This window comes from Centruroides sculpturatus, unplaced genomic scaffold (genome assembly GCF_000671375.1).
Source record: "Centruroides sculpturatus isolate CEXI.00-Female unplaced genomic scaffold, Cexi_2.0 scaffold451, whole genome shotgun sequence".
Lineage (NCBI taxonomy): Eukaryota > Metazoa > Arthropoda > Arachnida > Scorpiones > Buthidae > Centruroides > Centruroides sculpturatus.
Window position 1 is genome coordinate 389,015 of NW_019384669.1, and position 14,445 is coordinate 403,459.

Here is a 14,445-nt window from a genome sequence, read left to right on the forward strand (position 1 = left end):
GAAATTAACAAGAGAAATTATGAAATGTAGCAATGTTTAAAAAATTTTTGCTTATACATGTTAAAGCAATAGATGTATTTTACATACTAATTTATTTTGATATGAAAAACAACATAATTAGTAAAGTGTTATAGTTTAAATACAGAATTTAATAAAACCAAATAAATATAAAATAAATGATTCCTTACAATTGCCAACGACAGCACAATTACGCTGAGACACGTCTCGATTGTATTTTTTCCCGCTTGTTCAGCTACTGGTTTGGCAGAAAGTGATAAAAAAGACTTGGCGTAATGCATCTGAAATGCAGTAAAATTTGATTTTAGAAAAAAATTTAAATAGTTAAATCAATTTATTTTTAATTATAATCAAAGTATAAATGAAGAATAAGTTTACAATAAAATGTCCACATTCATATCTTTCTTACAAAATTTTTTCTAATATTTTTTAAAGAAAGGAAATTTTTACATAAACTTTAAACAGATATATTTTTCATTATGTAACATAAAAATAACTTTAATCGTTTATACTTTTAGATGCTTTAAAATCTTAATCATACTACAGGCAAATTATCATTAATATATTGTCAATTGTATAATTAATTATTTTACATATTATTAAATTATTCTTCAAAAATTATTCAAAAAACAATGATTTAAATTAATAAATTTCAAGACAAGTCCATAAAAAGGATCATCTTTTATTCACTTTTATTTTCTGGAATAACATTTTGACAGTATTGATCCTTTTATTACAGACTATGTGGCCATCATCTACTTTTTCACCTTGCACCACAGAGCACAGTAATATTTTGAAACCATAGTCAGTGTGATCAAATCATCACTCTGGAAAATGAAAGTAAATAAAAGCTGAATATTTAAACAAACTTGAGTTAAAATCTATTAGCATAATGTTTAAACTTCATATGTTTTCATAAAGCATCACTTGTTAGTATGTGTTTGTAGATGAATACTAAACTAATTAAAATACAAAGTCTTCAAAGAAAAACAACAATGCTAACATTTTAACTTACTGTGACTATGTTAATTATCATCTTAGAAGTATACAATGTACATCAATCAACTGCAGCTCCACTGATTACTCACTGATTGAGAATTTTTCAAAAAACTGATTACTCATGCTGCACAATGAAAAGTGATTCCAACTTTGCAAACTGCAGAATGCAAAATGCCTTCTCTGCTGCAAATTTGCCATTTTCATTTAGAGGCAATAGACAACAATACATTTGAATGCAGATGGGAGACAAAACTGTCACAGTTACTTTATCAATTGCATACTTCTCAGATAATAATTAACATAATTACATACGGCCCTATCTAAAGAATACTTTAGATAGGGCCGATCAATCTGGTAATGTTATATCAGAAAACATAGAAGGTAATGGGGAAACTTATAACATAATTACAGTGATTTATAATAGCAGCATTCATTTTAGAAGACCTTGTATTTATAATTTCACATTTCTCTGCAAACTATTACACTCATTCTTAGTTGACACAAAATCATATCTATTTTTTAATTACAGTAAAACCTGTCTATGGCAACCACCCACGGTTCCTTCAAAAAGTTGTCTTTTAGACAGGTGATCGTCTAATACAGGTGGTGCTGTAATACTGTATTTCTGTACATATTTTGCACACTTTTTAGCCATTTCAACTAAGTAAAACTCAAAGTAAGAAAAAATAAGTGAATTTTTTCAACAATAGAGCTATATTGGTATTGTATTTTATTCTTATTGGATAACTCAATTTATAGGAGGCGTCACGATTTTATAAGACAGATTTAATACCAATATTTTAAAGATTAATACAATACATGCATTTTCTCGAATATAATGTACACTTTCTTTTTTCTGACTTAATTAATTCAACTTAGTTCTTTTCATTTGCTCCTCAGTTACGTGTATTATGTCATTTATATACAAGTGCATCGTATCTCTCCATCACTTTGGTTTTGGTTTTGTTAGTTTAATCTTATTTTAATTTTAAAAATACTGTATTTTTTTAATATTTAATATTTTCTTAAATACAATAAAAAAAATTATTAATTACTAATAAAAGGATTTTATTATTTTTTCTCATAATACAATTTCATTACATTCTGTGATTGTCATTGGACAATCGCAGAATTGAAAAAGGAAGGTTGCCTGTAAAATTTATTTTTGCATTAATGCATTTATTGTTTTTTTGAATATTTTGCGTGCAAAAATTACTTGGATATTATTTTTCTAAAAATATTGTGGAAATAAGGTAGGTTGATATAGAAACTATTTATTGCACATGTACTGTATATGAGCTTCAAAAAAAATAAATAAATAAATAAATTTTATCAAACAATGAGATCAGCTGATTAATTGTATCATGTACAATATTTTATACCCCTAAGGAAAATACTGTGAGTCTATGGTAAAATAAATTTTGTTTTCCCACAGTTAAACTTCACCGCTAATTGCCATTATGATAAACCATTTTCACTTTCTCTGATAACTTTAACATGATCTTCTAATGACAGCACTTTTCATTTCTTTCATTTTCCGGACAATTTCGAATAAACTGAAATGAATTTCTTTTGTTACTAGACTAATTTATTAACACTTGCACCTAATTTCAAGAGTGGGAGAAATGCCCATGGGTTTGAACAAGAGTTTAGACCAGTGTTTCTCAATGGGGGCGATATCGTCCCCACGTGGGTGTTTTTCTATGTTAAGGGGGTGATTAGTAATAATTTATATTTGGGGGCAAAAAACAATTTTCTGGGCAATATAGTAAAACATTATATTAAGAATAATTAGATATTTTATTTGTTATATTGTACAATAATTAAACAAACAACATTATACTAGTCACTAGTCTATTCAATGCAGTACGAATTTGGCGTTAGCCTTGGCTCTTGGCATCAGAATTTTGAAGTGAAGGGGGCGATACTATGTTGAAGGGGGCGACAATTCGTTAGAGGTTGAGAAACACTGGTTTAGACTAATTCATTATCTTAGGAGGGGGGAACGTTGTTTAACAATAGTTTAGACCAGATATATTCGCGGAAGTGGCTGCTTATTACAGTTATTGTATGTTGTTTCAGACCAAAAATCAATGCCCATGGTCACATTACACTGGTGGTCGTTTAATACAGGTAACTTACACAAAGACTCTATGTATAAACTATCCCGTGCCAGAAATTTTTGCCCATTTTGACAGGTGCCCATCAAATGCAGGTGGTTGCCTAAGCAGTTTTCACTGTATATATATAATCATTAAAACTTAAGAAATATTGTATAATCAATACTTCCCCTCTTTTTTTATAAGGATACAAAATATAACAATAGCAATGAATACTAGAAAATGTTATTTATTGAATTCTACAGCATAATTAAAATGGAAATGTTCAGTTTGATTGAATATAGATCAATCAAAAGATAATAATTGAAGCCCTAATAAAGATTAAGATATTTGATAAAACAAAGATTAAATTATTTGCTATATTATTTCATTGCTATCTATTATAATAATCCTTACATAATCTTATCTTGTTTACATGAATTAACATTTACATTTATCATACCAAAACTTCATCAAGTACTATTTTTAAATTATATTATTCTTCATTTGTCACATTAACCAAACTGTGTAAAACAAATAATACAGTATAACTAATCGATCTTCCATATAATAAATTTTAAATAATATATAATGAATGACACTTCACACATTTTTAGGAAGTTTGTAAACAGAATTTTTATGTTTCTTTTCATCTACTTTTCATTATGTTTCAGAAATGTGGCAAATATTTAACTTTAATACAATTTCTTATAATTAAATATATTTCTGATTGATTATATAAAATCTAAGAATTAAAAATTATAAGTAGACTATATTTATTATTGTGTAATTACCAGAGTTTGAAAAGCTTCAGCATTTGCAGATCCAGCAAATTTCAAACCCAAAACCATGCAAGCACCAGCAATAATATTACAATAAGCTTGACTAAAATAGAAAAAATAAAAAAGAAAAGTTATAATTTAAAGCATATGAAATAATAATAATAAATTTTGAAACAACAATTTAAAATGCATTTTAAATGTGTTTGTTGAATTAGTTCTAATGTGAATTATTTAGAATAATGATAGATTTTATTGTTTGTGAATTGAGGCATTGACATAGGATAGGAAGTATCACAAATTCAACTTATCATCTTTTTCTTTTGGAGACAGTAGTAAATGCCAATGCCAGTAGCACAGATAAAGTATTTAGTCCAAAAGTACACACACACACACACACACACACACACTCTTTATTAATGCAACATTATTGCATCACTGGTACCGCAATAGCATAACCAGTTTATACATGTTTAAGGTTGAACACAGGAATATGAAGTAATGTGCATCAATGCATTTACATAAGATATATACCGTAAATTAATACCGTAACATTTACATGTTTGACAGATGACATTGAATATCTGCATTATAAATAATAAGCTAGATTAACAACTTAAAATTAAACATANCATGGTTACAATTAGAACATTAAAACTCTTTTCAACCTGAAATAGTTAATAACTCGAAAACTCTTTAACTTAGACCTCCTAAAATTTTTGACATTGCTCACCATTGAATTAGGAGAATGAATCTTGTGTTGACATTTAAATTTCATTTTTCATTCAGTAACTTTCTCTCTTTTTTTATTATTATTTTATTTTTTCTTTTTTAATCGAAAGGTCTGTTGCCATGGTTACAATTAGAACATTAAAACTATTTTCAACCTGAAATAGTTAATAACTCGAAAACTCTTTAACTTAGACCTCCTAAAATTTTTGACATTACTCACAGTTGAATTGGGAGTATGAATCCGTATTCAGATCCGGATAAGCGAACCAAGCTTTCCGGATAGATGATCCGAAAAATTGTCGTGTATTAGAACGTCCGTAATTCAAAAATGATAAGTCCCACAGACTTGATCTTGACCTCGTTTTAATCCTTATTTTATACACTTCCAAACAATATATGATACGATTCACTTAATTAAAAGAAATTACGAGAAAACTCAATTTAAAACAGAGACCAACTTGCCATAATTCCAAGCTCAGCGCCCTCTCAGTCCAAAAGTACAGTAATATCTCGACTTACGCTACCCCGACTTACGCGAACCCAGTTACGCAATTTTCAAATCTCGTCGATTCATCCTTTGTTTGAGCGCCACACAACTCTTGATTACCCCCCCACACTATTGTTCAGCTTACATGTTCGGACGTGTCGCACGGAATCAACACATAGCTACAATTTATTTTGTGTTATTTATTTCTGTGTTTGTTATATCTACGGAGACTCGAGAGACTATGTGGTGATTTCTTGTAACCGTGAACAAATCAAAAGACGAGATAAGATTAACGAGAACATTTATTAGCTTACATACATCCAACTTGGATTTTACACAAATTGCGAAATTATACCCCGACTTACNAGAGACCTGCTGCAATGTGTAAAAAGTCTGTATCTGTATGAATGTGTGAATAAAGTGATCCTCCACCTCCTCCTCACAGCATCTGACTACCCAGCATAATCAGTGACTGCTCCATTTTCATTTTTTTTTATGGTACAGTACAATTATTTTGTGCTGCGGAACGAATTATATGTTTTAATATGTATTTCTATGGGAAAATGCGTGTGTGTGTAACCACCACTATACGAATATGCCATCATATTATACCTGCTACAATGTATGTATACACCCTTTGTCAGAAAAGTTCCAGGACAAAGCTCATAAAAAGTAGAAAATTGCAATTACCAAGGATCCTAGCTCCTGTCAAAGTAGTCCAACATACACATTCTACCTATCTATACACAATTGTGTACAGATAGCTGAGGGGACTACTTTGACAGGAGCTAGGATCATTAGTAATTGCAATTTTCTATTTTTTTTATGAGCTTTGTCCTGGAACTTTTCTGACAAAGGGTGTGTGTGTATAGATGTGTGTATGTGTATGTATATATATAGTAAAGAATAATAATAATATACAGGGGTTGGACAAAGTAATGTAAACACTTGTATAAAAGCAGTGTCCCAAGACAATAGTGCACCTATCCACAGTGCCAAATGGGTCTGGCTGTGGTTTGTTAAACATCAGTTCAATACCTTCCTTGGACTCCGTAATCACCTGATAATTGAAACATTGTAGGAAATCTTGGAAATTTTCGTGTATGGTGGTTTCCTCTCCCACAGACACATTCAGAAAATTGAGTTCATTCTTTATAAAGAATGGACAGACATTTCTCTCCATTCATAAGCAGTAGGCGACTTGAAGCAAAAAACTTCATAAAATTGATTGATAAACACTATTAAAAAATATATATTAAAAATGATCTCGACATCGACCTTTTATATTAAGATTTGATATCTACAAAACTTTAAAAAGATGTTAAAATTTTACACATCCACACAACAGCATCCACATCATAGTTTTTTTGCTTCAAGTCACTTACTGTTTAGTTCCTGAATGGAGTGAAAGAAGGTTTTAATGGACTTGAACATTGTTCATATTGTCTTGATTTTCAATTACAAAAATATTTTTTCAAGTATTAATTAAGAAAAATTAATAAAAAATCAAGCATAGCCAGATAACATTCATAATATTAAAACAAACATATAATGTAATGTAAAATCAGTAAATTAACATGATGATATCATGTCAATTTACTGTCTAGTACATTCATGTTTCAAGCATTCCAATTCCAATATTCAAACAGGTAAAGAATTAAGACTGCAATACAAAAGTAACTGCTTCAGTACATATTAAGACTTAATCAATTTTTATGTAAGTTTTCGACTTAGAAAGATTTAGTATATATAAACTTGAAAGTAGTGTTTAAAAAAAGACCAAAACTTTTTGTTATTAAGGTTCTTATGCTGCTTTAAAAGGTTAAATCTTAATACAACTGCAATTAATTCAGATCTATTTACGTTACTTACAATCCAGACAATTTATAATTATTATTTAATATTAATTAAAGCTAAATTATATTTTTGGAATGAAAAGAGAGCAAAAAACTTTAAACTCACCCTGTATATTGCATAAAAACTTAAAAGTGTGACAATGGTAATTGATGTAAGAACTTACTTGGCAGCTGCCAAACCCAGCAATAATCCAACACTAGTCAATTCATGTCCCTAAAAATATATATAAATTATTAACTTTAAATACTTTTTGATATTCTATGGAAACAAAAACGTCTGAAAACCAATACCTTACAGAGATAATCATGCACACTCATTGTTGCCAAGTTGGACAAATGTCCATTCAAACCTAATGCCATAAGAAAACCTGCATGTTCTACTGGAGTATCGTTACTAATGGTCGAAGGTTTATTGTATACAATCCAAGTGGAATCAATCTGCACAAGAAACAATTATATAATTTTTGTATTACATATATAATAATTCATAGTTTTATAATAAATTTAAAATATATTATTTAAGATTTCTATTTTCATAATTTCAAAGCTGTGGTCGTCATAAAACAATAAATTATAAATTAAATAAATCATATATACATTGCACTGACTGCACTGAACATACCTATATTCTAGATACACCATAATTTAACCCTAGGAAGGTTTTTCTATTTTTTTAAAAATTTACAAACTTGAGTATTATGGTATTACATAAAAAAATTATATTTATAGGAATCTTAAATCTTATTAAAGGACTATTGATTTATTTTAAATAAAAATTGAATATTTATTTCCATATTGCAAGAAAGATTTCATGTTGGGGAAAAAATTAGTTGATATTTTATTATACAGTGGTGCCTCGTATAACGTACGCCTCGAATAACGAATGTTGTGAACAACGGACTTTCCGTTCGNTTGGATTTTACACAAATTGCGAAATTATACCCCGACTTACGTGAATTCGACCTACGTGGTTATCGCTCAGTCCCACCTATTGCGTATGTTTGGGGTATTACTGTAATACAAAACAGATTGAAAACATTGTCACTACTAGTTTCAGATATTTTTTTTCATAATGGATATGCTGTAATGAAGATATTTACAAACAAAATTGTTCCTAATTTTTGAAACTGAATTTGTAACCCACAGACTGAGTATATAGTTTCTATTTGCAAGGATCAAAGAGTTTTTACATTTATTTATTTGTCAATATGAAGTCAGCAAATTCTCTCTCATTCTTCTCACAAGCTCAATCTTATCCCTGGAAACTTCCATTTGTTTGAAGCAATGAAGAAATTACAGATGATTTGAGAACATTTATTTGTCTATGGTCAGCTGAATGAATTTCATGACACAAGCATAAACATTCATATAAGTGAGTAAATTGTCAAGACAATTATGTTAAAAAGTAGTAACAGAATTGTCAGTATTGTTAAAATAAAACACTATTCATCTATTTATTTTGTAAAATCTACTTTAAAAACTGATCTACATACATAATAGTTTTAAACAAGTTGACAAATTATATTATCTTACTAAATTAAATTAGATTCTGAAGTAAGTCAACTCTTAAAGTGCATAACAAATTAATAAATTCCCTGAATTATGTTTTTAATCAAAATTAATTTAATTAACAAATGAGTGAATGTTTTGCCTTGTTGTTCTGATTAAATAACTTAATAACTCATAGTAAATATGAATTATACAGTTATTTACTAAGTATATTAAAAAGTACACTAATTACCTCATTGTTTCATAATCAATATCTGTATTCACTTCAACTCTCTTAAAAGCATATGTTGAAACAATCTAATATACATATATAAAAAAGTAATTAAATTGTAACATTATTTTTTTACATTCAATAAATTGCCAATGGGATAAATAAAATAAAAAGTATATTTACTTCAGGTAAGTGATTTTCAATCCATTTTATTGATGGATGAATATTGCTCCATAGAATCAATCCCTTACTTAAAGTCTAAAAAAATAAATGTCAAAAGTAAATAAAATACAAAAATTACAAATAAAATAAAATTTCTTTCCATTTTCCATACCCTGAGAAGCAAAAAGTCTGGTCGAACCATGTCTAACAAATATTTGCTATCTGGTATTGTCATCCAATCAGCAATAGCTCTAAATATTAATAAAAATTTATAAATATTCATTTGGCAGATTTTTACTTTCAAAATAATTAAATATATGCTTATGTAAGTACCGAGCAATATGATTTTTATAAAAAAAAACTAATAAAAATTTTTAAAAAATGAAGATCAGCATATCATTATCTTAAATAAGGATACAGTTGGTCCATATTTGAAGGTTCGACATCCTTGAATTCAACCAACTACTAGAAAGTTTTAAAAGTACAATTTGAATTTGCTTATATTTTAAATTCTTGAAGTTTTATTCTATGTATTTCTCTTTCAGACCATTAAACAAAAATAATCTGTAAGTGTTGAAAGAAAGAAAATGTCATTGTGGTCAACTTGTACCATGTAGTCAGGCCTATGTTGGTCTGTATTGAACACTTTTTTTCTTCTCATTATTCCCTGAAGTGCCTAAACAATATGGTATAACAGCTATTTATATAACATTTACATTGTATTAGGTATTATAATTAATCTAGAGATGATTTAAAGTATACAGGAGAATGTGCACAAGTTATGTACCAAGACTATACCATTTTATATAAGAGACTTGAGAGCATCTGCAGATTTTGGTATTCATGGGGAGACCTTAGCTAAACCCCTGCAGATACCAAAAGATGACAGTATATATCTATGGCAATTGAAATTATAAACATACAGTCAGCATTAATAATACATCTGTTTTCATAAAATAACACTCTGAATCGAACTTAAACTTGACAATAACGTCTGTAAAAGTCAGTTTTGATACTAATTGGTCTTGTTTTCTCAAATTATAAAGTTTTACTAACTAGTTTGTTAACAGTTTATAAAGTGAAATTATAAATTTATGATTAATATAGTAATTCAGATGAATATATTTATAATGAGTAAAAACCTAAAAAATGTCAGTGATTTAACCATTTCATTTGAAAGGATTGAAAATGTTCTAAGTATTTTTCCAACATTTTTGATAAAAATATATAATATAAAACCTTTATAAATATAGTATATAATATAAGTTACTTCCATTATAGCCTAAAGTATATATACATATAGACATTAAACAAAACACACATACATATTTCCTGTATTAAAAAACATCATTCCTAAAGCAAGTGTTGCACCAGGACTAGTAACATCAATATTAACAGAATCGCCTTCTCTTATCTGATAACTAGGACTCTTGTGCTTTTCCTTATGAATTCCAGTCTAATAATTAATTAAAATTAAATTATTCAATTTGTAGATAATTTATTTAAGTACGTATTTACTTTTTTTAATGTATATATATGTAAGAAAAAATATTTACTAAAGGTCGTTTATGGCCACCAATCATAAAATGGTATAGTTGATCTGCCATTGGAAGATCTGAAAGTCCAGCAACTTCACTTCCTTTCTATTATGAATTAAATGTACTTTAGCTGATAAAAATTGTTTTACTGCTTAACATAGAAAAGATAATTAAAATTTAAATACATACTCCAAGTGTGACGAGTCCTAATGCTAAGCCAGCAGCAAGTGCATAACTCTCTCTATCGATGCAATGTTCCATTTCGGGACCAGGAGGTCGACCAATTTCTCCCAACAAAACATCTGCCATGTGTCTGTGGCCAGAACCTTGATATAGTAATCCTATACCAAGAACTGCAGCAACTTGTACAACAGCAGGAACATTTAGTTCTGTTGAAGTTGGTGGAAGTAGTGCTTCAACATGAATGCTCATTACTTTAGTACAAGCTAAATCCATTGTGCCTCTCCTTTCAGAGTATACAAAAAAACATAGGCAATTAACTTTAATACTTTAAAAATAAAACCAAAAAATTATTAAATTATGTATTGTATTATTTCAACAACCTAATGGAGCTTTTTTCCTAAACTTACCCAAATGGCTTCTGTATAAAATAACTGAAAACGAACAATATGCATTTTGTTAAATGTTATAATAAAAAAATAATGTTATAAAAGTCATCGTGATAAGTTTGGGGAAAAACAGCTCTATTTTAAACAGCAACATAAAAACTAAAATATATAAAAATAATACTTGAAATTGGAACAACAATAAAAAAAAAATTACAACAAAAGTTATTATTATGAAATTAATAATATAGAGTAAAATCAAAGTGAATTAAGCCAAGAAATTATAAACTAATTGAATTAAATATAACACACTACATGACATTCAACAAATCCCCAATGTATCAATGCTGCTTCTAGATAAAACTGGAAAGCACTTTTTGAATAAAAATATATCATGAGTCTAAAATACCAATCCAACTACTGTCTAAGACAAAAGAGTTGTGGATATTAATAATTCTAAGTTTGTGCACAAAAAGATGCAAGTAGGCACTGCTCCATTAATCAGATTGTTCACTTATCCATCCATCTTTTGATGATAGGACTTCACCAATAAATCTGGAACTTCTTAGCTAGTGTCCATTGCATCAATGCTAAAGCATGCTGCTTATTCTTCTGTATAGAATCATAGTACTTTGTTAACATATTATATTGCCCTTAGCATTCTGTACGTCAATCCTATGTAGTAAAAAATACTCTCCTACCATAGTAATTTTGATCATATCCAATTGTTTACATTCTATTTGTCTGTATGCAGTAGTTGCATGGAGGAGGAGAGATGTCTAACCAATAAAGTAATATTGTTATCTCTAGCATAATGGGTCAAGAGAGAAGTTATTGTTTTGCCAGTTACTATGCATATCATCGCTTTAGTTGTCTGGTCAACTTTGGGATTTTTTTTAGGTCCTGCTTCATATCTGTTCAAAGTTGCCCTAATAAGAATACCTTTAATTACATTGGGAGGAAAAACCACAATTAACTGCTATTTTTATAATGAACAAAAATTTGGGCTGTCTGTGTGTCAGTAACAAAAAGTAAATTATTGCTTTCTTTATTAAGGCTCTGAAGGTTCCTAACTTGTGGGCCATAAGATCTTGCAATCATATATGTTCAATTAGTGGACTTGCTGTATACAATTGTGCCATAGCCCTCTCCTAGAATATAGATAGAGAGTTTAAGAAATTGAATCCTTCTTAGCTAGTCTGATCAATTGTAACATTAACAATCACAAGATATTATGGCCCAAAGGTTAGAAGCCTTCACAGCCATAATAGAGTTATGCAGCCAAGCATTTTGATGTGTTATTTGTTTTATATATATGTAACTCAATATTGTTATCATGTTTAACATCTTAGTAATTGGTCAATGTTATTATTTATTTATTAATTTATTCTACATTTAATTGGAAATGTCTATGGACAAAAGATTTCCATCCCCAAATAACACAATTTACCCAAAAATATAATAAAATACAATAAAAATAACAAATAAAATTAACAAAGTAAAAAACATTCTTAAAAAGAAATATACAAAACAATAAAAAGAAATAAAGATCAAACATTATGTAGCAAGCATTGGCATAAATGTTTATATTTCGTAAAATCTTGATGATGATGATGTTCAATGGGCAACATAATTAATGGAGCGATAAAAAAAAAGGATCTACGACTTAATGCTAATCAATAAAAAAGTGTGTGTAGACATGATTGGTATCTAGTTACTCTAAAGGGAACTTTCAACCTGAGTCATTAATTATATATTATGTCATTAAAACATTTATAGATCAAAATTCGGTCGAAATACTTAACTCTGTCTTTGAAATTAGATAGTCCCAGTCTGACTCTTGTGACATCAGCATTATTAGTATACGGAGGATGGCAAAACTTGTTTAAAAAGAAATATACTTTGTGCATTTCCTTAATAACTTTGTTTAATAACTAAGGGGCTGACATTACCCATATTGAAAAGCAGTAATCTATTCAAAACTGAAAATTTGTAAAAAAAATTATTTTCCATTTATTTCAAATTTTTTGGTTAAATTTTCTAAAATTCAGAAACACTAAACAATCAGATGTTCTGAAGATTCAATGTTACAGAACTCCTGATGATGGCCTATAAACTAGACCAGAAACATTAGTTTCAAAGCATATTGCTGTTTATGGTAATAGTTTATTCTTCAAACTAAATTACAGCTTAGTTAGCATATAATATGTTGCTTATCAAACATCTTTGTTTTGTAAATAAAATCTTCTAACATATGTAATATATGAAAAATGTATATGGCCTATTCTTTCAAGAGTTAAAATTAATTTTGCTTATATCTATGTAGTTATTTCATTCAATGATTTTGCCTGTATTACTTGATACTGTTCCTGTATTGGCAGTTACATATTACAATAAAACAAAAATTGTCCTTGCTTTATATCTTAGAAAAATGTTTATGTCATAATAAAATTCCAGCTTACATGTTGCATTTGGAATTTATGTTACTAGAATATTTGTAATAACAATAAAAACAATAATTTTATTGTTTTTATTGTATAGACTATAATGATAGATCCTCAGAGAATTTGTAATAACTGTAGTATGCAAGTGTATGAAACTGGAAACATATTCTTTCATTGTATAAAATTTGAAACAATCAGGAAAAAGTATTTGGTAAGATTTAAATTCTGGAAAAATATAACTAATTTATTGTGCTTTCAAAAAATGATTATTATTGTATATTTTATTTTGTATTATCTTCTATTAATCTTTTACATTAATTTGTAATGTTGTACTAATTCCAGATTTATGTAATACTTTAACTGCCTTGTAACAAACTAAGGTTGAAACAATAAAGAATTGAATATATGAAAAATACACATTTACACTCAGAGCCGTAAGTAGGCAGGTGCAACAGGTGCACCCGCACAGGGCCCACTTGAAAGGGGGGGCCCAAACTGCTGTTCACAAAAAATTATATTTTTAAATTTTTCCGCCTTTCTACAGAGCGGTTTGGCGATTACATTTCGCCTTACTTAGATCCTAGATGTCTGCTCACCAGTGTTCCCAACTGTGGCGACTTTTAGAGGGACGTAGTGAGGTAGCGGAGACCTCAGACAAATCAGCCAAAAGTAGCGACTTTTGAAATTTTTTAATTTATTTTTTGAGAAGTTTAAATTTATGTTTATAGTTTTCAAATTTACAGATTTTTCTCTACTTTATAGAGCTCTCTGGCAACTACTACTATTATTACGATATACAAAACTGTATTTCTAGATTTTTCTACAGTGTGCAGAGCTAGAAATCTGTAAAGGTAACATTCTGTAACAAAAATAAATCTGCTCGAGGATTTTTTTAAAATTACTAAATTGAAAACGGTAACTCTCGAATAAAATCTTAGTCTCGAGGTTGTAAAAGGCGTGCAGAAATTCTGACATAATTTTTTGCTTTGTAGTGGTACGCATATGTGGTGTATACCTGAACGGCGGATTAAGCGGTANTAAATCT

General features: G+C 28.7%; 1 protein-coding gene across 1 annotated transcript in view; it reads right to left on the bottom strand.

Annotated features, from left to right (window-relative positions):
• LOC111626680 (anaphase-promoting complex subunit 1-like) overlaps positions 1-14,445 on the bottom strand; it is a 116,690-nt gene that overhangs the window by 38,882 nt on the left and 63,363 nt on the right. Inside the window, exons 29-36 of the mRNA XM_023370158.1 lie at positions 10,580-10,856; positions 10,409-10,495; positions 10,178-10,308; positions 9,025-9,103; positions 8,874-8,948; positions 8,712-8,776; positions 3,911-4,001; positions 189-299 (exon numbers count right to left, since the gene is read on the bottom strand). Of these exons, the coding sequence (XP_023225926.1) occupies positions 189-299; positions 3,911-4,001; positions 8,712-8,776; positions 8,874-8,948; positions 9,025-9,103; positions 10,178-10,308; positions 10,409-10,495; positions 10,580-10,856 (916 nt within the window). The remainder of the gene's footprint in view (positions 1-188; positions 300-3,910; positions 4,002-8,711; positions 8,777-8,873; positions 8,949-9,024; positions 9,104-10,177; positions 10,309-10,408; positions 10,496-10,579; positions 10,857-14,445) is intronic.